General features: G+C 49.5%; 1 protein-coding gene across 10 annotated transcripts in view; it reads right to left on the bottom strand.

Annotated features, from left to right (window-relative positions):
* Positions 1-28: 28 nt before the first annotated feature.
* Positions 29-23,804, bottom strand: part of LOC148221175 (uncharacterized) — a 34,501-nt gene continuing 10,725 nt past the window's right edge. For 4 of the 10 annotated variants that reach the window (XR_015808484.1, XR_015808481.1, XR_015808477.1 and 1 more), the window contains exons 2-4: positions 10,540-10,695; positions 1,340-1,476; positions 29-1,006 (exon numbers count right to left, since the gene is read on the bottom strand). Coding sequence is in view for 2 of the 10 variants with exons in the window: in XM_088179040.1 (XP_088035166.1) it covers positions 8,587-9,366 (780 nt within the window). In the remaining 8 variants the exon portion in view is untranslated. The other 6 variants (XR_015808480.1, XR_015808483.1, XR_015808478.1 and 3 more) reach the window with 6 other exon arrangements.

The following is a 23,804-nucleotide window of genomic DNA, read 5'->3' as shown; positions in this document are numbered from 1 at the left end:
GGAGAAATCACTCGTATTTCACGCTCCATTGAGCAGCTGCCTGTATATATTTTCTGTGTTGCACTTTTAGCATGACAAAAGGAGAGGGCCTGTGAACTCCTTGCTCTTCAGACCTCTCCGACTCGTCCCCCCGAGCGGAGCCCCCCTCGGTTAGCATAACAAACTGCCACGCTTCCCCTCCGACGTGCTCGCCTTTCCCTCCTTTTATTTATTTTTTACCTTTTTTTTCATAAAAAAAACCCCAAAACTTTTTTCAATTAAAAAAAATTAGATTTTTAATTTTTTAAAAAAAAAATTTAAATTGTTTTCAATTTTTTTTAGAATTGTTTCAGACTTTTTAAAGAATTTTTTTAGAATTCTTTTTTCAATTTTTAAAATTTTTTATTATTATTATTTTTTTTCCCCACACCCTAATTTAACGCACAGGGCGTGCTGAGGAATTTCAGGGCTGTCCTCGGGGAGGTTTGTCCCCGGTTCTTGTCACCCTGAAAGGTTCGGTGGCATTTTAGAGCTGTCGTCACCAAACTCGTGCTGGAGCTGCGGTTTTGCCTGGGAATTTTGGTTTTAAAAGGCAAAAAATCGGGAGTTGTGGGGCTGGACTGAGGCTCAGGTGGGGCTGGAGTTACCTGGCCCTGTCCCCAGGCTGTCCTCACCTCCCTCTGCGCGGCTGCGAGAGGAAAATTCCATTTTTTGGGAAGGAAGGACGTCCCGGACACGGAGTTTTGCAAGGAAAAGGAAAAAAATTTCCACTCAAGCATCAGGCCGGGACAGGCTGGGAGCTTCCCACATTTTTAATGCTCTGGAATTTTTCGCCTTTCCCCTTTCTGGCTCCTCGTCCCGCCCGTGCTCGGGCTCCTGGCGATGTCACCTCGCTGTCACCTGGCCCAGGTGGGACCAGCACGGACCAATCCTTGCCCCAGGTGGGAATTGTGGGATCCCAGCCCAGCCTGGGCTTCTGTCCGGCCTTTCTGGGCCACCTGGAGCCCCCGATGGCCACTGTGGTCACCTGTGAATGGGACAAAGGGGGGTGAGCCCCGTGCCAGCCCAGTGCCACTGCAGGGGACAGCGGGAGGTGGCCGTGCCCCCATCATCCCAAATTTTATCCCAAATTTTATCCCAAATCCCACCCCAAATCCCACCCCAAATTTGGGATCAGGGTGGGTTTGAGGGGTGGAATTTTGGGAATTTGGGATCAGGGTGGGTTTGAGGGCTGGAATTGTCACTGGGGACACCGGGAAAGGGAGGAGGTGACAATTCCAGGTCCCGCCCCATTCCCAGGAATTCCTCACCAGCCCTCGGGGGACAGGCGGGGACACCGGGACAGGTCCTGGGCACTCACCTGGGCACTCAGGTGGGCACTCACGTGGTCCCTCACGTGGTCACTCAGGTGGTCACTCACGTGGCTCTCACGTGGTCACTGCTGGTGGCCCCGGGGGTCCCGCTGGCCTGGGCAGGGGCTGTGCTCAGCCAAGAGCCCTGGACAGGGGTGGACACAGCCCCTGTCACCTGCTGTCCCCAGCAACGCCCCTGCTCCCGATTCCCGATTCCCGATTCCCGATTCCCGATTCCCAATTCCCAATTCCCAATTCCCAATTCCCAATTCCCAGTTCTCGATTCCCAATTCCCAATTCCCAGTTCTCGATTCCCAGTTCCCAATTCCCAGTTCCCAGTTCCCAGTTCCCAGTTCCCAGTTCCCAGTTCCCAATTCCCAGTTCCCATCTCCCACGTCATTCCAGCCTCTCCCTCACACAGCCCTGCGTGGCCTCAGCCCAGATTCCCTCATCAATCAATCAATCAATCAATCAATCACTCAATCACTCAATCAATCAATCAATCAATCACTTGGGGTAATTAATCAGCCCCTGGCGTTGTTTTTGGGGCACAGCATTCCATAAATCCCTGAAAATTCCTCTCCCTGCTGCTTCCCCCGGCCCTGATTCCTGGACTTCAAACCCAGGGGAGGTTCCTGACCCCAGGAATTCCCGGGAATTCCCGGAATCCACGCAGGGATGGGGAAGGCAGGAGTGGACTCGGGCTCAGGTGGGAATTCGCTCTTGGGAATTCTCCTTTTCCTGGGATTCTGCCACATCTGGATGCTCCAGGGGGGTGGGAATCCTGCCAGAGGTGTCCCCTGCCCCCCTCAATCCCAACTTTTCCCAATTCCAGCTCCGACCCCATTCCCGGATCTCCCTCGTCCCATCCCGGCTCTGCCAATCCCAAAGGACCCCCCGGACCCCCCGTGCAGAGGATTGGAGGCTCCATGGGATCAGAATTCCCAAAATTCCCAAAATTCCCAGGATCCCCAAAATTCCCAGGATTCCCAGAATTCCCGGGATTCCCAGGATTTTGGGGTCACTGTGGTGCTCGCTCTGTCTCCACGATCCCAAGGAAATCCCTGACCCATCCCACCAGGAACGGGAAGAGCTGGAGCCGATTAATTTGGGAAAAGTTTAATTTGACAAAAGCAGGATCTGATTAATTTGGGAAAAATTTAATCTGGGAACAGCTGGATCTGATTAATTTGGGAAAATCTGGATTGATTTATTTTGGGAAGAGCCGGATCTGCTTAATTTGAGATGGATCTGTTTAATTTGGGAAGGGCTGGATTGGTTTAATTTGGGGACAATCCCCACTTCACTCACGGGGAAATTTGTAAAATTTAAAATTATAAAATTATAAAAAATTCCCGGGCCTCTGTTTCCCTGCCAGCACCCGCTTCACTCACGGCAAACTTTATAAAAATTTTAAAAAATAAAATTACCAAATTATTAAAAAAAATTTCCAGTATTAAAAAGAATTATATAAATTTATATAGAGGAGTAGTCGGAAGATCTTATTCTGAATTTGTTTTTTTTTTCTTTCCTTTGTGTTGTTAATAAAGTTTTTCTTTCACACCTTTTAAGTTTTAACCCTGCCTTGCTTTTACTCCTAATTCTCTCTCACAATGAAAAATTAATATATTAAAATTGCCAAAGCTAAACTATAACATTTATTAGTTAACCGTAAAAATTAACCAAAAACCATAAAATCAAACTAAACCAAGACAATATATAAGTATATATTTTATGTATAAAATACTATATAAAATTATAATTGTAAAATATAGAAAATATTATATAAATTTCGTGCAATTCTGTAATTCATATATAATATCATCTAGATAATATATAAAATATTATATATAATTATAATTATAAAAAATATAAAGACATTATATAAATTTACTGTAATTTTGTAATTATAGATATAATACATAACATATACTATTATATGTAATTTTAATTATAAAATATATAAAATATGATATAAAGTTCGTGTAATTTTGTACTTTATATATAATATAATATATATTGTAATATTATATATATAGTATTATATATACATTATATATATATAATTATAATTATAAAAATTATATTAAAATCTTAATATACTTTTTTTTTCCGGTGAGGAAAAAGGGTTTTAATGAAAAAAAAAAAAAAAAAGGGACTAAAAGCCAGGGCCCATCTCCGGCCTTGACCCCGCGCAGCTGGGCCGGGCTCAATGGGGGCTTTGTCCCCTCCCGCCGGCCCCGGGCGGCCCCGTCGCTCCCAAGGAAATTTATGGAAGCGGGAGTGGCCTCGTCCCCGCCGCCCGCATCCCAAACCCCCAAATCCAGCGGGATTTATGGCATTTCCAGCTGCTTTGCACTCCTCGCTGCGTTTGTCTCCCATCCCGGGGTTTTTATTTTTTTTTTTTCCGAAAAAAAACAAACCTGATTTAAAAGCGAACAGGTGGAGGGACTTTCCCCTTTCCCATTGCTGCTCCCGGTCCCACTCCCCTGGCTGATCCCATTCCCATTCCCATTCCCAATTCTCTTTCCCAATTCCCCATTCCCATTCCTGATCCCATTCCTGATCCCATTCCTGATCCCATTCCCATTCCAAATCCCACCTGGATCCATTCTCAGATCCATTCTGGATCACACCCGGCTCTGTTCCCAATCCCATTCCCATTTCCATTCCCCATTCCTGGTCCCAATCCCATTCCCTGACACAGGCCTCGGAGCAGTGGCAGCTCCAGAATGTCACCTGTGTGTCACCTGTGTGTCACCTGTGTGTCACCTGTGTCACCTCCCATCACCTTTCCCATCAATCCAGGGGGACGCTGCACCCCCGGGAAGAGCCGGGAGGGGCTGGGAGGCCAAAAAAAAAATCGGGAATTTTTTGGGAAAATGGAAAATCTGAGCTCCCTTTGGAGGCTCTGCGTCACTGCCCCTGCAGGGATGAGGAAGGTTCTGGAAAAGCCTCGGATAAATCCAGGTGGGAAATGTGGATTTAATCGCACAGCGCTGGACAGAACTCGGGGAAAATTCTGGAAACATCTTAGATAAATCCAAGCAGGAAATGCAAATTTAACCCCAAAGTGAGGGAAGGAGCTTGGAAAAGGTTCTGGAATTATCTTGGATAAATCCAAGGCAGTGGAAGGAGCTCAGGGAAAATTCTGGAAACATTTTGGAGAAGCCCAGGCGGGAAATGTGGATTTAACCACAGAATGCTGGAAGGAGCTCGGGGAAAATTCTGGAAACATCTTGGATTTATCCAAGATACTGGAAAGAGCTCAGGGAAGATTCTGGAAAGATCTTGGATAAATCCAGGTGGGAAATGCGAATTTAACCACAGAGCGCTGGAAGGAGCTCGGGGAAGATTCTGGAAACATTTTGGATAAATCCAAGGTTCTGGAAGGAGATCACCTCGACCTGCCAACCCACTTTTGGGGGGACAAACCCCCCGGAGATGGGGGCAGGAGCCTTTCCAAGCCCCCCAAAAACCCCCGGGAGGGGCTGGGGAGGGCCAGGCCTCATCCCGGCCCCCTGAGCTCGGCCTAATTGCTGCTTAGAGCTGAGCTCAGCAATTACCGGGCCCTGCCAGGCCGGCCCTGCCCCCAGCCCCTCTGCAGGTGCTGATGGTGATGATGATGAGGATGATGATGGTGATGATGATGATGATGATGATGATGATGATGAGGGTGGATAATTCCATCAGGCCCGGGCTGATGTGGGGCCTGGGCCAGCAGAGACGCCACAAAGGAAACCCGGAGATCCCCGCGGAAACCTGGGCGGGTTCGGCCTCAAAAAGGGAATTTCCCCCCAAATTTCCACATCTCTGGGGGGTTTTTGTTTGGGAATTGGCTCCCACAGGAGGTGTCTGCCAGGGGATGGGACAGACAGACGGACACGGGCACGGACAAACGGGCCTGGAGCTGCCCCAGGGCCCAGCCTGGCACGGAGTGGCCAAAATTCAGAGATTTTGGCTGAAATTTGGAGATTTCAACCCTACAAATGGATTTTTCCCCCCATTCCCACAGCCCTAATGGTGTTATTTGGGAATTGGCTCCCACAGGAGGTGTCTGCCAGGGGATGGGACAGACAGACGGACACGGGCACGGACAAACGGGCCCGGAGCTGCCCCAGGGCCCATGGCCGGGGTGGAGCAGCCAAAATTCAGAGATTTTGGTGAAAATTCAGATATTTCAGCCTTTCAAATTGATTTTTTTTCCTCCCCCATTCCCGTGTCTGTGTGTCTGTCTGTCCTGCCGGGGGCTCTGCTGTGGAATTGGAGGGACAGACGGACGGACACGGGCACCAGGGGATAAACCAGAAATAAATAAATTAATTAATGGGCAGCACAAACAACGGCTCAGCCTCCTGTTAATTCCCACCGGGATTTTTTTAAGCTCTCATCATCCTCCTCCTCTTTTTTTTTATTCCCCAGTCCTGAGCTCTTCTTTTATATTTATTTTAATTTTTTAAATTATTATTATTTTTTAAATCCATAGAAATTATTGAGTGCTCATTGAGGTGGCAATGCTTGGGATCAGCTCGGGTGTTTCCCTCCTTCCTTTTCCATCACTAATTTATTTTTCGAATTAATAAAAAATAAATTTAAATATATAATTTTTTTTTTATTTCTTCTTTTTTTTATTTTTTTTTTTTTTTCCCAGCTATGGAAGAAAATTGTGAATGGAAAGGCCTGGCCTGGATTAGAATCGGGAAGAGACAAAAGGGGAAAAAAAAAATCACCCAAAAGGAAAAAAAAATAAAAAATTAAAAATCCTCGCTTGTTTTCTTTGCCGTGGGGAATCCACGTGGCTCAGGAGGGAAGGCGGGGAAAAAAATAAATTAAAAAAAAAAGGAAAAAAGAGAAAAAAAAAAACAAAGTGAGGAGAGGAGAGGAGAGGAGAGGAGAGAGAAATCCTGGCTGGAAAAGCTCTGGGAGAGATTCACGGCCCTGCCCACCTGGATGGAAAACAGGGACACCGGGAATTCTTTGGGATGGCAAAAATTGGATTTTCCCTCACTTTTTCTCCGCTTTTTTAGGATTTCCCCTCTGGTTTTCCCTCCCTCCCTCTCTGATTTTCTCTCCTCCCTCCCCTCTCTCCCCTTTTCCCATTTTCCGCTGGATTTTCCCTTCCTGGGAATTTTGGGGAAATTTCCTGATTTTTTAAAAATTTTTTTTATTTTCAGGCTGGAAATTCCAGGCGGCGGCAACCTGAAATCCAGGAATTCACCCCAAACATAAAAACCCGGGAATTCATCCCAGAATCGAAACTCAGGAATTCATCCCAAATTCACCTGGAGCATCCTGAAATTTGGGAATTCATCCCAAAATCAAAATCCAGGAATTCATCCCCAAATCCCCCGGGGCTCCAGCAGGCTCTGCCCGCAGAGGAGTCAGGGTTAAAAAAAAATAATAAAATAAAATTCCCATTTTTCCTGGATTTCCACCCAAATCGGTGGCAAAGGGAAGCTCCGTGGGTTTATGTAGGTCAGAGTCAGAAATCCGGGATTAAACCCCGGGAGCCTCTTCCCAGTGCTGGGAAATAAATATATTTGATATAAAAAAATTAAATAAAATATATTAACCGTGGAAATAAATCAATATCTTTGATAGGAAACTGAATAAAGAGATTGGATATAAAAAAAAAAAATAATTTTGATGCCAAAAGTAAACAAATGTATTTGATATAAAAATAATGCATTTGATATAAAAATAAATAAATGTATTTGCTATAAAAATAAATAAATATATCTGCTATAAAAATAAATGTATTTGATATTAAAATAAATAAGTATATTCTATATAAATAAATAAATTTGCTATGAAAAATAAATATATTCAATATAAAAATAAATAAATATATTCGATATAAAAATAAATATCCACGCCCCACCTCCATGAATATCTACATAACAGAAATGTCTTTGTTTAAATAATTATAATTATAATTATAGTTATAATTCCAACCCGTTTCAGGTGGATTTCCGAGTTTCCCGGGAATTTATTCCACTTTAAAAATTCCCAAATATTCCCTTCAAATATTCCCAATTTTAAACAAAGCCCAGAAAACACCCGGGGGCTTTTCTGCTCCTGCAGGGAATTCCCAAATTTCCTTGGATTTGTGGTTTTTTGGGTTTTTTTTAATGAGGAAAGAGGGAAAAAAGGGAAATATTTTCCTGATAAATAAAGACAGATATAAAATATCCCCAAAATATTTATTTTTCCCTTTTTTCCCAGGGTTTTTTCCCGGTTCAGGTGGATAAATCCAACATTGGGTGACGCTGAAAAAACGTGGGAATGGGAAAAACTTTTAATTCCCAGTTAAAAAAAAAAATTTTTTTTTTTTTTTGTTGGAATCTCCTTCGATCCTCAATTCTTTGCTTTTCCATCCCCCCCAAAAATTCCTGAAATCCCAAAAAAAAACCCTGGGAAAAATCCCAAAAGGATTTCAAAAATCTTCACCCACCTCTGCCCATGCAAGGCCGGGGGAAAAAAATGGAAAATTGGGAATTTGAGGATCAGAAAGGCTCAAAACACGATTTTTTTTTTTAAATTTTCAAATTAAAAAGGGAATTAATCTGGGATCCACATCCCAATTCTCCATTTGGGGTGATGGATTCAATTTTGGGGATATTTTTTATTTTTTGGGAGGGGTGAACGGCCACGAGCGTTGGCCAAGGATGGAACCAGCGGGAAAAGGGTTGGGAATTTAATTGGATTCAGGAACAGCCCAATGGGGGAAAAAAACGGGAGAGAAGGGCGGAAAAATTGGGGGAAAAGTGAGGAAAAAATGAGGAAAAATTGGGGGGAAAATGGGGGGAAATTGGGGGAAATTTGGGGGAAAATTGGAGAAAAAATTGGGGAATAATAGGGGAGAAATTGGGGAAAAATTGGGGGGAAATTTTGGAAAAATAGGGGGGAATTGGAGAAAAATTGGGGGAAGTTGGGGGAAAATTGGGAGGAAACTGGAGAAGAATTGAGGGGAAACTGGGGAGGAATTTGGGAGAAAATTGGGCAAAATTTGGAGTAAAATTGGGGGAGAATTGGGTGAAATTGGGCTGAAATTGGGGAAAAATTGAGGAAAAATCAGGGGGAAAATTTGGGGGGGAATTTGGGGGGAAATTGGGGAAAAAAATGGGGAAAATAGTGGGGAAAGGGCGGGAATAAAAGGGAAGGGAGAGAGAAGAAAGGAAAGGAAAAAAGGGAAGCTGGTGATGAGCACCCGGCTGGGGAGGGGGGGCTGATGGATTAATTAGCATATTCAAATCTAATTAATTCCCCTTTGCATAAAAAGGGCACGGCCCGGGCGTGGGAGCAGCCTCGCAGATGGCGTCTCAGGAAATGAAAGAACCATTTCGGGAGCGCCGGCCATCTTAGAGCCCGCCAGGAGGAGGAGGAGGAGCGGGAGGAAGAGCAGCAGCAGCAGCAGGAGGAGGATGAGGAGGAGGAAGAGGAAGAGGAGGAGGAGGAGGATGAAGAAGAGGAGGAGGAAAAGTGGGAAGAGGATGAGGAGGATGAGGAAGAAGAGGAGGGGGAGGATGAGGAGGAAAAGCGGGAGGAGGAGGAAGATGAGGAGGAGGAAGAGGAGGAAGACAAGGAGGAAAAGTGGGAGAAGGACGAGGAGGATGAGGATGAGGAGGAAAAGGAGGAGGAAGAGCAGGAGGAGGAGGACGAGGACGAGGAGGAAGAGGAAGAGGACGAGGAGGAAGATGAGGAGGATGAAGAGGAGGAAGAGGAGAAAGATGAGGAAAGGCAGGAAAAAGAGGTGGATGAGGATGAGGATGAGGATGAGGATGAGGATGAGGATGAGGAGGAGGAGGAGGATGAGGATGAGGAGGAGGAGGAGGAGGAGAAGAAGGAGGAGGAAGAGGATGAAGAAGAGGAGGAGGAAAAGGAGGAGAAGGAGGAGAGGGGAGGAGAAGGGGAAGATGAGGATGAGGAAGAGGATGAGGAAGAGGAGGATGAGGATGAAGAGGATGAGGATGAGGAGGAAGATGAAGATGAAGATGATGAAGATGAGGATGAGGACGGCTCTGCCCAGCAGCATCACCGAGCCCCGTGGAGGCCTGGGAGGGTCCAGCGCTGGGAATGAGGGAAATGTGGGAAAAGTTGGGAATTTTGGGGTTTTGAGGCCCCTCGGGATCGGTTGTGGATCCCAAACCCGTCCCGGGCCTGATGGGCCAGGGCTGATCCCAACCCCCAGGGCACGGGTGAGGAAAATCCCAGCCCCATTTCCACGGGAAAAACCGACCTGAAAACACCCAGCCCCTTCCTGCACTTTAATTTTTATCTTAATTTATTTTATTTTATTTTATTTTATTTTATTTTATTTTATTTTATTTTATTTTATTTTATTTTATTTTATTTTATTTTATTTCATTTCATTTCATATCATTTCATTTCATTTCATTTTTATTTATTTTATTTCATTTAATTTCATTTTTATTTTTATTTTACTTTATTTTAATTTTTATTTTATCTTATTTTATTTTATTTTATTTTATTTGGAAGTAAAAAATCGGGATAATTCCCCTTCATCCCTGCTGGGGGAAAAAAAAAGAAAAAAAACAAAAACAAAAAAATAAAACCAAAGAACCTTCCCAGCTGCCAGGCTCACCCCAGGAAAGGTGAAAGTTTTTTTCCTAATGTTTTGGACAGCTCAGCTGTCACGTGGAAAGGAAAAAAAAAAATAACTCAGAGCAGGGAGGACCTCAGGGAATGTGGATTTTTCTCCCTTCACTGATTCCCGAGGTTGGGATGAGCTGAGTCCTGCTCGTCCCCTCCCCCTTCCCTGCGCTGGAGCCCGGAACAGCTCCCGGCAGGGGCTGGAAAGGGTTAAATAAATCCAGGAAATTTGGGATGGAGCGGCATCCGCGTGAAAAAGGAAATTCCCGTTTTGGAGGATTAAAGGATGGGTTTGAGCCACGCTGGGGAAGATTTTTGGGGTGTGGATTAAAAGGGAAATGGGGGAAAAGTTGAATTTTTGGGATCTGAACCGGCTCAGTTTTCCTGGAGGAGGTGGGGTCTGAACATTTCCAAAGAGAGTGTAAATAAAACAGGGATAAAATATTTTTTCCTTTTTTTTTTTTTTTTTTTTTCCCATAAAACAAGAGGAAAAGGATCACAGCCACTCCCTGCCCCCCCAAATCCCTCCTGGAAATCCCAAATGTGGCTGGGCCCTGAGGAAAGGAGAGGAGAGGAGGAAAAATCCCGAACTTACCCCGTGCAGGAGCTCCCGGTGCCACAGGGAGGGGTGGGAGCAGCCCGGCCCTGCAGACCCCAAAAAGGATTTTCCTGGGTCCCAGGACAGGAATTCCCATCTCCCATTTCCCAGGACAGGAATTCCCGAGGATCCGAATCTTCCCGAGGTTCTGCTCTGCAAGGAAGGGAATGAGGGGTTCAGCCAGCTCCCAAATCCTGATTGATCACCCCCAATCCTGACTGATCACCCCCAATCCTCATTGATCACCCCCAAACTCTCACTGATCACCCCAAATCCGTGCTGGCAGAGGATTTTGTCCCCCTGCCTGGCTCTGTCCCTGTCCAAGATCTTCCTGTCCCTGTTCTTGTCCTGGCCCTGTCCCCAAAATCCTCCTGGCCCTGGCCCTGTCCCCATCCTGGCCCTGTCCCTCAGTCCCTCCTGGCCCTGTCCTGGCCCTGTCCCCAAAATCCTCCTGGTCCTGGCCCTGTCCTCACTCTGTCCCCCGTCCTGTCCCTTTCCCCATCCTGTCCCCATCCCCTCCTGTCCTGTCCCCAGGATTCTCCTGGCCCTGGCCCTGGCCTGTCCCTTTCCCCAAAATCTTCCTCGCTTTGTCCCCACAGTGTCTCTGTCCCCCAGTCCCCACCCTGTCCCCATCCCCATCCCCTCCTGTCCCCAGTCCCCCCAGTCCCCCCAGTCCCCCCAGTCCCCCAGTCCCCATTCCTGGGCAATGGCATCAGCGGAACCCCCGGGGATTCTTCCCCTCCTGCCCCGCTCGGGATAATCCCGGCACAGCCAGAGCCGGGATTAATAAAACCGGGCTTTAATTTCTGCAGGTCGCTCTTCCCACCGCATTCCCGACCCCCCCATCAGCAACAGGAGAACTCTGCAGCTCCGGGATGGGCAAAACCAGCCCTGGAATCCTCCAGCTGGGAAAAAAACCCCAAATTCCAGCCCAGGGATGTGTGGGTAGGGGGGAGATCCCAAAAATTCCGTGAGGGTCCCGCAGGGTCCCTGTGGCAGCAAACCCCGAGCAAAGCAAAGCTGGAAATTGGAATTATTCACTGAAAAATTGTTGTGGGAACTTCATGTTTATCCTGGAGTTTAGGACAAGGGTTTGACATTTGGGGTTTTGGAATGGAGGCCAACGGGGCTCTGGGATTCTGGGAATGCTGATATTTAAGGAAAACATGGAATTCTGTTGCCCCAAATTTTAACCTGCTGGCTGCTGGGCACTCTGCCAGCCCGGAGCCTCCCCGAGGGGTCACGGTGGGGTCAGAACGGCAGCGAAATCCCAAATCCCCGCGCTCCAGGAGCATCCTGGGATCCACAACCCCGAGGGACATTTCCAGGTGACAACGGCCACGAGGCAGGAGGCGACACCTCCGTGGCACAGAAGGATTTCCTGATGGATTTTAGGGACAGGGGGACAGGGCTCCTGTAGGCTGAGCCCCTCAGCAGGCCCCACCTCCACCCCAAATCCCCCCAGCCCTCCTGCCCAGAACACTTTCCTGATGGTTTTTAGGGTTCCTGTGTCGGATAAAGCCCTCAGCAGGTCCCACTCTCACCCCAGATCCCCACATCCCTCTTTCCCGGAACATTTTCCTGATGGCTTTTAGGGTTCCTGTACAGGGTGACCCTTCCAGCAGATTCCACCCCAACCCCACACCCCTCTATCCCCATCCTCTATCATTTTCCTGATGGTTTTTGGGGTTCCTGTCTAGGGTGACCCCTCAGCGGGTTCCACCCCAGCCCCACACCCCGAGGCTGCTCCGGGGCGAGGCAGCGGCCACCGAAGGGATGATTAGGGTGGCCCGCGGAGTAATTATCTCATTGGGCAACTAATACCCTTTCAGGCGGAGCGGGGTGGGGAAGCTTTGTTCGGGCTCAGGGATTACATCAACCCGGCCGAGCAGACAATGCGCTCCCCCTGGGAAGAGGCAGCTCAGCCCCGGGGGACGGCACGGAGGCAGGGCCGGAGCTGTCTCAATTAGCGGCTGTCCCGCCGAGGAACGGGGTGGTGGCGGCTCCTCGGGGGGCCTGGGGGGCCTTTGAGCATCCTTAACCCTTCCAGGGGACAGCGAGGGATGCCAGCGGGGCTGGAGTGTCCCCTCCTCCCATCCCCGCTCTGGTGTAGGCAAGGAAAACTTGACCTTGATTTTCCTTTTTCCGCCTTTTTTTAATCCCTCCTTCTCTCCTATTCTTGCATTGGGTTGGGGACACCGGGATGTCACCAGGGCTGGATGTGTCCCCTCCTCCATTGGGGTGTGGGGAAGGAAATCCAGCCTTGATTTTTCCTTTTTCTGCCTTTTTTCCCCAATGCCAGCCCATTCCAGCCCGTTGTCCTTGCACTGGGTTGGGGACATGGAGATGCCACCAGGGCTGGATGTGTCCCCTCCTCCATTGGGCTGTGGGGAAGGAAATCCAGCCTTGATTTTTCCTTTTTCTGCCTTTTTTTAACCGCTGTGCCAGCCCCAGTGCCAGCTCGTTGTCCTTCAGTTGGGGACATGGAGATGCCACCAGGGCTGGGTGTGTCCCCTCCTCCACTGGGGTGTTGGAAGGAAAACTTGGCCTTGATTTTTCCTTTTCCTGCCTTTTTTTAAATCCCCTTCCATCCTATTCTCGCCTTGGCACAGCAGACTGGCACACCCTTATCACCAACCCCCCCCAAAAAAATAAAAATAAAAATTAAAAATAAAAATAAAACCAAATCAGCGCGGAGGGGAAGGGAGGGATGAGAACACCACCAGCGCTGCGAGCGTGGCGACTCCTCCAGCATCCCCAGTGGCCCCAGCAGGGTGTGGCGAGGGGACTGGCGACACTTTGGGGTGGCTCCGTGGTCGCTCAGGCGTGATGCCACCGCGCCAGGGCGAGGGGCCGGCCCCACCTGGCCCTGGCCATCCGTGGGGTGATTAAACACGGGGCTCCCAGCTGCCATACATTTTTAAATAAATGAATAATACATAGCGGGGGTGATAAATAAATAACGGCCGTACATTTGAACTTAGCCTGTGAGAGGAAAAAAAAAAAAATCCTTTTAGTTCAAAAGGAGAGGGGGGCGCTCGGGAAAAGGGGGAGCCCATGCATTTTGAATGGGGCTGCCATCAAGTGTCAGGGTTTGGAAAGGGAGACGAGGGGGGCAGGGAGGGGAAAAAGGGAAGAGGGGAAAAAAAACAAAACAAAACAAAACACGAGAAACCCGGCCCCGACAGCTCGGGGAGGAGCGGGAGGAAGGTCCCGGCGGCTGAGGGAGGGTGTGGGTGTTGAACGCTGGAGGAGGATGAGGAGGGTGGGAAGGCCCTGGAAGGTCCCGGTTTGAGGAGGGTCCCGGGCCCCATAAGGAGCGGGGGTTCGCGATGGTGGCCTGGACAAACCCACGGGATTCAGGTGTGAGGGAAGGGGTGGAAGTTTCTGGAAAACCGGGTCAGGGTGGGGAGGGGAGGGAGGGACCCATTTTGGGGGGATTCGAGCCCCGAGGGGATTGGGGTTGGCTCTGAGGTGCCCTGTGTCACCTGTGCCCGTGTCACTGCCATGCCCACGTGTCCTGGCTGAGCCAGGCACCCACAAATCCCACAAATCCCCACGGATCTGAGCCACAAACCCACAAATCCCACAAATCCCCATGGATCCCTGGGCCACAGATCCCACAGACCCACAGATCCTGAGCATTCCCGTGGACATCTGAGCCGAAAATCCCACAAATTGTGGCCATCCCCGTGGATTTGTGAGCCAGGAACCCACAAATCCCACAAATCCTGATCATCTCCGTGGATCTCTGAGCACAAATCCCCCAAATCCCCGAGCATCCCCATGGATCTGAGTCATAAACCCACAAATCCCATAAATCGTGACCATCCCCGTGGATCTCTGAGCCACAGATCCCACAGATCCCACAAATCGTGACCATCCCCGTGGATCTCTGAGCCACAGATCCCACAGATCCCACAAATCGTGACCATCCCCGTGGATCTCTGGGCCAGGAACCCACAGATCCCACAGATCCCACAAATCCCGACCGTCTCCATGGATCTCTGAGCACAAATCCCCCAAATCCCAACCAGCATCATGGATCTCTGGGCCACAAATCCCATAAATCCCACAAACCCCGCAGATCCCATAAATCCCACAAACCCCACAGATCCCATCCATCCCCATGGATCCCCAGCCCCCCGTGTCCCCCAGACAGTCACACCTGTCCTGTCCTGTCCTGTCACACCTGCCCAGGTGTGTCCCCGTGTCCCAAAGGGCCGCCCCCAGCCCGGCCCCCGCTGGGATTTGGGATTTGTCCCCTTGGCCCCAAAGCCCCGGGGGGAGCGCGGGGTCCTCGGCCAAGGGGGAACTGATTTATTTTGGGGGTAATTTAGGGCAGAATTGAGCTTTAAACTGAGCTCAGCACCAAAACTGGGCACGAGAATAAACAGGAGCTGATTGATTGATTGATTGATTGATTGATTGATTATTGATTAATTGATTGGTGGATTGATTGAGTAATTGAGTTAGTGATTTATTGAATTATTGAATTACTGATTTGTTGATTTATTGAATTATTGAATTGCCGATTTATTGATTTATTGATTTATCGATTTATCGATTTATCGATTTATCGATTTATTGGCGATGCCAAGCCGGGCTGGCAGCACCCTGGGGCGCGGGGTGAGCCCTGGATTGGGAATTGGGACGGGAGCAGCTCCTGAGCCTTTGCGGGGGCTGAGGGGCACCCCCGGACCCCCACACGGGCAGCGACCCCCGGAGCCCCGGGCTGGGGAGGGGACGGCGACGGCGAGGCCACGGCGGGTGCCCCAAAAATTAATTGGGGTCTGAACCCTCTGAGAGCCCCAAAATAACCCCAAAAAATTAATTGGGGTCTGAACCCTCTGAGAGCCCCAAAATAACCCCCAAAAAAATTAATTGGGGTCTGAACCCTCTGAGAGCCCCAAAATAACCCCAAAAAAATTAATTGAGGTCTGAACCCTCTGAGAGCCCCAAAATCACCCGAAAACTCATTTGGGGTCTGAACCTCACTGGCAGCACCAAAATTTTCCCTGAGCGGGAAATTTCCAGAATTTCCACCTGTCCCCTACCCAAAATCCCCTCGAGGAGGGGAAATTTCCAGAATTCCCACCGTGCCCCAGCCCAGCGCGCATTTGGGAGGGAAATTCCCAGAATTTCCATTTTGCCCCCACCCAACATCCCATTCAGGGGGGAAATTTCCAGAATCTCGCCCAGCCCCGGGCCCGGCTCGTTCCTGCCAGCTCGCCCCGCTGCAGGAGCCGCTCGCCACAGCCGCGCTCGCCGCCGCCCGCTCGTCTTGACCTTGTCGGTCACGGGTTGGGAAAGGCGAGAAAGAGGCGGGGGAGGGAGGGAAAATAAAAAAAATACACACACACACAAAAAAAATCACACAACAAAACAAATATAAATAATAATAAAACAAAACAAAACCACAACTAAACAACACTAAAAAATTAAAACAGAAAAACCACACAACCAAACAAAACAAAACAAAAATTAAAAAAATCCCACAAACCCGCAACAAAACAAAAAATAAATTTTAAAACCCCACAGAACAAAACAAAACAAAACAAACCCAAAAACACAGAACAAAACAAAAAAAAATAAATAAATAAAAAAGCAAAACACACAAGAAAACAAAGAATAAATTTAAAAAAACCCACAACGCAACAAAATGAAGAAATAAATTTTAAAAAAAACCCCCACAGAACAAAACAAAATATAAATTAAAAAAATAAGCACAGAACAAAAGCTAAATTTTAAAAAGTAACACAACAAGACAAAAAACAAATCAAAAAAATAAGCACAAAAAATAAATTAAAAAAATAAACACAGAACAAAACAAAAAAACAATTTAAAAAAATAAACACAAAACAAAAAATAATTTTAAAAAATAAACAAAAAATAAATTAAAAAATAAACACAAAACAAATAATAAATTAAGAAAAATAACACAACACAACAAAAAATAAATCAAACAAAACAAAACAAAACAAAACAAAAAAACAACAACAACAGAACCCCAGCAGCCGGGATGGTTTTAACGCCGCGGCCGAGCAGGATGGGGCCGGTTTGGGGGGAAAAAGGGGGAAAAGGGGCGAGGAGAGCGGAGCGCGGGGGTGTGCGCGCCTTAAACAAACGCGGCGGGCGCGGTGAATGGGGCGCGCTGGGACCTGACCCCGCTCCTTCCCTCGCTGCGCTGCTCCGGCCGTGGGAAAAAGGCCCGGGCTCTTTTCACAGCTCCTCTCGCGGCTGCACTGAGCTAATGGAGGGGCTGCCGGCTCCCCTCCCTCTCCTCCCCTCCCTTCTGCTCCCCCACGAGCTCTCGCCCGAGCTGCCTTTTCAGAGGGGAAAAAAAAAAAAAAAAATCGGACCCAAAAAAAAAAAAAAAAAGCGGAGGCACACAGACACGCACAGAAAATAATCAGACACCCCCCCCCAAAAAAAATAAAAAATAAAAGGGGAGAAAAATAAAAAATAAAAGGGGAGACACACACACACACACAAAAAAAATCAGACCCAAAAAAAAAAAAAAATAAAAGCGGAGACACACACACACACACACACACAAAATAATCAGACCCTCCCCCAAAAAATTATAAAAAAAGGGGAGACACACACACACACACACAAAAAAATAATAATAAAAAAATCAGACACTCCCCCCCCCAAAAAAAGTGGAGAGACACACACAGACAAACGCAAAAAAAAAAAACCAGACACACCCCCCCCCCAAAAAAAAAAAAAATAGAGTGGAGCCATGCACACACACACCAAAAAAAATCAGACACTCCCCCCGCAAAAAAATAAAAAAAAGTGGAGACACACACACACACACACACACACACAAAAAAAAAAAAAAAAAAAAGGGAAAAAAATAGAAAAGGCTTTCACAAGTGGTTTAAGAACACATCTCATTGTTCGCACATGGAAATGCTGCCGGCCCGGCCCGGCCGTGGAAACGCGCGTGGGAAAACACGGGAGTGCACGAGTGGGACCCTCGGGGCTCGGGAAATGCGGATTTTAGCCCCAAAATGCGGGTTTGGGAAATGCGGATTTTAGCCCCAAAATGCGGGTTTGGGAAATGCAGATTTTAGCCCCAAAGTCCGGGCCGGGTCCGGGCCAGGGGAATTTCCCGATTTGTTGCTCTCTCCCCTCCCCGTTTGGTGCTGACGGGTGAAATGTTTGGGTTTGGGGTTTGAGGTTTGAGAGGGGGCGGTGGGCTGAGCATGGGAACACCACGTGTGGGGTCACTGCCCCCCGGGACACGGCCTTGGGGACCCCAAAAATCCCCATCCCAGACATGGGGACCCCAAAAATCCCCGTCCTTCAGTCCATTCCACAACCACGGGAACCCCAAAACTCCCCATCAGTGCCCCCCAGCCCAGCCCTACTCGTGTCCCACACTTTTGGTCCTCCAGGAGTTCGTGTCCCCCGTTCAGTCCCGGTGGAATTCCCGAGGGAATCACACCTTGATCCCCCTACCCTTGACCCCACAGGTCACCCCAAAGCCCTCTCTGAGCTGTGGAATCCCGGGATTTCTGGGAAACAGCAGCCAGGAGCAGCCCTGGCCTGGTTTCCCTGGGAATTAGGGCAGAGAAAGTCTGGGCTGGGCCTGGGGCCGGCACAAACCCCATTATTCCTGTTCCCGTTATTCCCAATATTCCTGTTCCAGTTATTCCAGTTATTCCTGTTCCCATTATTCCTGTTCCAGTTATTCCCCTTATTCCCATTATTCCCATTATTCCCATTCCCATTATCCCCATTCCCCTCATCCCCATTCCCCTTTTTCCCATTCCCGTTTTTCCCATTCCCGTTTTTCCCATTCCCAGCATCCTCAGAGCCGGAGCTTTTCATTAAAAACAATTAATTAAACGCATTTCTGTGCAAACCTCACCATCACCATCCCCGAATGCTCTGCCAGCACAACCCCCATTATCATTACTATTATTATTATTATTATTATTATTATTATTATTATTATTTTAATTATTATTATTTTCTTTTCCCGCCTCACTCAGGGTTTGTTTTCATTGCTGACGCCGTGGCACCCCCGGGTGTTTTTCCCGTTTTCCCGTTGACCTTTCCCTGGTTCCTGAGCTCAGATCCTTTGTGACAAACGCGGGGGCTGCCAGCCAGGGGGTGCCCACGGCCCCACTCACCCATGGAAATCCCATTTTTCCATTTTTTCCCCCCATCTTTTCCATTTTCCCAGGAATGGGGACAGTGGGGACGGGCCCTGGTTCTGGTGCCAGGCAGGGAGGTGCCCACGGCCCCACTCATGGATGGAAATCCCATTTCTTTCCATTTTTTCCAATTTCTTTCCATTTTTTCCAATTTCTTTCCATTTTTTCAATTTTCCCGGGAATGAGAGCAGCAGGGAGGGGCCCTGGCTCTGGTGTCACCTTTGGGGCACGGGATGGGTGTGACCTCCAGGGGCCGGGCCAGGCCTGGGACAGAGCCCGGGCTGCTGCAGGAACCCGGCCCTGGCTTTAGGGCTGGGCTTGGGATCGATTCCACCGGGGCTTGGGTTTGGGTTTGGGCTTGGATTAAATCTGGATTTAGGTTTGGGTTTGGATTTGGGTTTAAGTTTCAGTTGGGGTCTGGATTTAAGTTTGGGTTTGGGTTTAGATTTATGTTTTGGTTTTGGTTTGGGTTTGGAATTAAGGTTCAGTTTGGGTCTGGATTTAGGTTTGGGTCTGGATTTAGGTTTGGATTTAGGTTTGGGTCTGGATTTAGGTTTGGGTCTGGATTTAGGTTTGGGTCTGGATTTGCAGGGAAGGACAAAGCGCAGCCACCCCAAAGCCACGTCCCGAGTGTCACCAGCCCCAGGTCCTGTCCCCACCCCGGCCGAGCTCCTGCTCCTCTGCTTTTCCAACCTTCCCATCCCCTGAGCATTCCCACCAGGCCCTGCTCCCTGCCCAAGCACCCTCCTGCTTTCCCATATTCCCATTTCTCCTGCCCGGTTTGGACCTCCCCACCCAGCACAGCCCTGGAGTTTCCATAGAAACGTGAAGATATTAAACTGTAAATAATAATTTCTCCATTTAAAAAAAAAATAAGAAATAGAGACAGAACACACGTGGGCACGTGGGGCTGGGAATAGATCCAAGGAACAGATCCCCAAATCTTTGGGAACAGATCCTGGCATTCCTGACATTGTCATTTTCCATGGCCAGGGCTCTGCGGGCTCCTAAACGGCCCAAACTTAAACCCATCCCTGGTTTTTCCTTTCCCTCCATCCCGGCAAAATGGTTTTGTCTGGGGTTTCCACCCTTTAAGTGGGAATTTTTATCATAAATGACATTTTTCTCCCCCCTCCCTCGCCGCTGTCAGGTTGGAAAATCATCACTTTGGGGTGGGAAATGTCAGGGCTGGAGGGTGGCACAGGCTCCTCGCCCAGGAATGGGGAAATTCGGGATTTTAGGTTGAAATTGGAGGTTCCAGGAACTTTGGGAATAACGCTGGTGGTTCGGGCGGCTCCAAACTCAACTCCCGCCACCCGTTCCCAATGAAAACCTGGACACTGGCGTGGGAGGCAAGGGTGTTTTGGGGTTTTTGGCTGATCCCACCACAGGGCCGGGGTGGAGCTGCCTCCTGGCTCCCGTCACCGCCCCAAACCCCAAACCCCCCTCGTCCCACTGCTCCCGTTTATCCCAAATCCAATCCCGAGGCCGGATCCCAGCAGCACCATCCCAGCATCCCAAAAACGGAGCCACCCCGAGCCATTCCCACCCACACGGGGTTTGGGAACACCCCCCACCCCCTCCTGGCTCTGCTGGGCTGCTTTGGGGATGCTCATCCCGGATCCTCTGCCAGGGATGGGAATCAGGGTGGAGATTCCCAGATCATCCCAAATCCATCGACAACCCAGGGCTGGAAATCAAAACTGGAAATTCCCAGCTCATCCCAAATCCATCAGCAGCCTAGGGATGGAAATCAGGATGGAGATTCCCAGTTTATCCCAAATCCATCAACAAACCAGGGAGGGAAATCAGGAGTGGAAATTCCCAGCTCATCCCAGATCCTCTGCCAGTGCAGGAAATCAGGATGGAGATTTCCAGTTTATCCTAAATCCACCAGCAACCCAGAGATGGGAACCAGGATGGAAAGTCCCAGCTCATCCCAAATCCTCTCACAGTGCTGGGAATCAGGACTGGAGAGTCCCAGCTCATCCCAAATCCATTGGCAACCCAGAGATTTAAATCAGGGATGGAAATTCCCAGCTTCTTCCAAATCCAGTGGCAGCCCAGGGCTGGAAATCAGGGTGGAGATTCCCGGTTTATCCCAAACCCATCGGCAGCCCAGGATGGGAACCACCCCCTGCCCGCCTTTCCCAGGAGCAGCCGGGATTATCCCGGGGACGGGATCGCAGCTCCGGGCCGAACGGAAAAGAGGGGAGAGATGGGATTAGATGGAAATAACGAGAATTCCTTTAGGCAGGCCGGGGAAATGAGCCGGGGATTAACGGCCTCGCTTTTCCAGCAGCTCCCAAATCCCGCCGGGCTGTCCCGGAGCCGGCCGGGGTGGCCCGGGATGTGGAGCCGGGGGTGACATTGGCAGGGCCACCCCCAGAGCGGGACCCGGCTGTCCCCAAAAGGCTCCATCCCTCCTGTCCCTGCACACAAAAACCACAGAAAAACCTCGGCGATTTCCACTCCCCACCCCACACACAATATTTTGCTTTTTGCGGCGAGAAATTCTGAGATATTCCCACCGGGGAATGAAAACCGCTGGAAATTAGAAACTTCTCTATTAAAAAAAAAAAAATTAAAAAAATTTAAAAAATAAAAAAAAAAGGCACCGAGCCCTGGAATAAACCTGAAAGGCTCCTTTTCTCTCGCCTTGGGTTGCACACCCTGCAATTGGCTGCTTCCCTGGAATAGATTCCGTTGCTATGAGACCAAGTTTGCTTTTAACGAACCCCAGAAAATTAATGGTATTCAGCAGATAAGTCCTTAAAGTGGAACCTATTTTAAGAAATTCCTGCTAAATGGTTTACAAGTAGTCAGGAGGGAGGGGAAGGGCTCTGGAGCCTGCGCCGCCCGTCCCTCCCCAGGCTGGGATGTGGGGAGGGGGGGACGTTTCGGGGTTTTTTTTTGGGATTGGGAGTGGGAGGGGTGAGGGCGGGATTGATTCCCAACCTTGCTGGGAGCTGTGAGTCCCTCCTGGAGTGGCACCGCCACCTCTGGGCACCGTCCTGGCTTGTCCCCAGCTGTCCCCACCCCCCAGAGGCTCCTTCCAGCTTCGGGAATTCGGGAATTCTGTGCCCGAACTCACGGGAAGAGCTGCGGGGTCGGGATGGGAGAAGGGATGGAAGGAAGAGCGAGGAGCACGGAAAAGCTGCTCCGACATCCAAGGAACAGATCCCCAAATCTTTGGGAACAGATCCTGGCATTCCTGACATTGTCATTTTCCATGGCCAGGGCTCTGCGGGCTCCTAAACGGCCCAAACTTAAACCCATCCCTGGTTTTTCCTTTCCCTCCACCCCGGCAAAATGGTTTTGTCTGGGGTTTCCACCCTTTAAGTGGGAATTTTTTATCATAAATGACATTTTTCTCCCCCCTCCCTCGCCGCTGTCAGGTTGGAAAATCGTCACTTTGGGGTGGGAAATGTCAGGGCTGGAGGGTGGCACAGGCTCCTCGCCCAGGGATGGGGAAATTCGGGATTTTAGGTTGAAATTGGAGGTTCCGGGAACTTTGGGAATAACGCTGGTGGTTCGGGCGGCTCCAAACTCAACTCCCGCCCGGAGGAAGCTCAGGGAGGAGCCGGGGGAGGTTTCCCGTGCCCTCCCAGCCCTCAGGGTGGCATCACTGCCAGGACAGGGCACAGTTCCCTTGGCATCGGGGTCCCCATCGAGGACACGGCCAAAGCTCCGGCATTCCCGGCCCCAATCCCTGCGGAATCTCCCTGGGGCACTGGGGGGACCGGGAGCCCCTTCCTCATCTTCCCACACCGCGTTTTGGGGTGTCCGGGGCGCTGTCCCCGCTTTATCCCGCACCACAAACCCCGTGGGTGTTTTTATCCCTGCCCGATCAAAGGCCCGGACTGGGGGTGCCCAGCGTGTCCTGGGGGTTCGGGATCGGCGCCAGGGATGGATCCCAGGGATCCCCAGGGATCCAGGACAGGGAATCTGCTCCTCTCCTGCCCGAACCTGTTGATCTGCCCCCCAAATTCCTCCTCTGCTGCAGCCTCCGGGTGGAAGAGGAGACAAGAGAGGAGGATGGAGAGAGGGATTGGGGCCCTGAGCTTTTTCATTTTCCCCTTCCCATCCCTCAATCCCAGCCCGGGAATTGCTGCTCCAAAGACCCCGCGGCGAGGGGGGAGTGGAGCTGCCCCGGTGCCACCGCCCTCGTGCTGTCCCTGCCGCCCACCCTGATCCCAAAAATGTTTTCAGCACGTGGATTTGTCTGGATCATTTCCCAAAACGCTACAACCCCCCCCTAAAACAACACAAAAAACCACCTGGAAACACCTTCCTGGGATTCCCTGGAATAACCGCGCACGGATCAACCTTCGGGGTCATCACTCGGAGCCTTTCCCAGTCCCGGCACCACCCCTGGGGCTGATCCCACAGGGATCCGGACACTCTCCCTGGAGGGAAGGATCCCAAAGCCAGGGGGATCCTGGAGGGATCTGAGCCCTTCGGTCTCTCCCAAATCCCTCTCTCAGAAGAACAAAGCTGCGATCTCTCTGCAGACGCCGAGAAGCGACAAGCGGCAATGATTTATTTCCCTTCCCTGGCAGATAAATCGGCCTCGGGAACGGGGTTTGTGCTAAATTAAAATTTGCATGCGGTAATATATTTAAGCAACTTTCCTTGCACTTCGTTATAAACAGCGTTTCTCAGGGGGTTATTTCGGAGCTGGCCCCGTTTCATTTATCTCCGGCGCGAGCCAGCGTTAATTGTCGGGGTGGAAATTAAAACCACAGCGGGGAAAAAAAAAATTAAAAAGAAAAGGGGGGGGAAAAAAAGGAGGAAAAATTAATGAAATAAAAGCGCCAGGGTTGGGAGTCGGAAGCGAAATCATCACCCAGGCACAGGCACCAGCTCTGGGCCTCAGTAAAAAAAAAATAAATAAATGATGAAAGGCAAAATTCCCGCTCCGTGGCCGCGTTCCCGGCGCTGTCCCCGGCGAAGGCAGCTTGGCTCGGGTAGCCCGGTGGGCAGCGAGCCCCTCTCCCCCGGAGGATGGCGAGAAGGTTTTTACATTCGGTTCTCTAGCTTTATGATATCACATACACTCATACAGCTAGATAACCAAAGAGAAAA

The sequence above is a fragment of the Sturnus vulgaris genome, chromosome 26, assembly GCF_052056855.1.
Source record: "Sturnus vulgaris isolate bStuVul1 chromosome 26, bStuVul1.hap1, whole genome shotgun sequence".
NCBI classification, from domain to species: domain Eukaryota; kingdom Metazoa; phylum Chordata; class Aves; order Passeriformes; family Sturnidae; genus Sturnus; species Sturnus vulgaris.
This window is presented reverse-complemented; position numbering and strand designations above follow the sequence as displayed.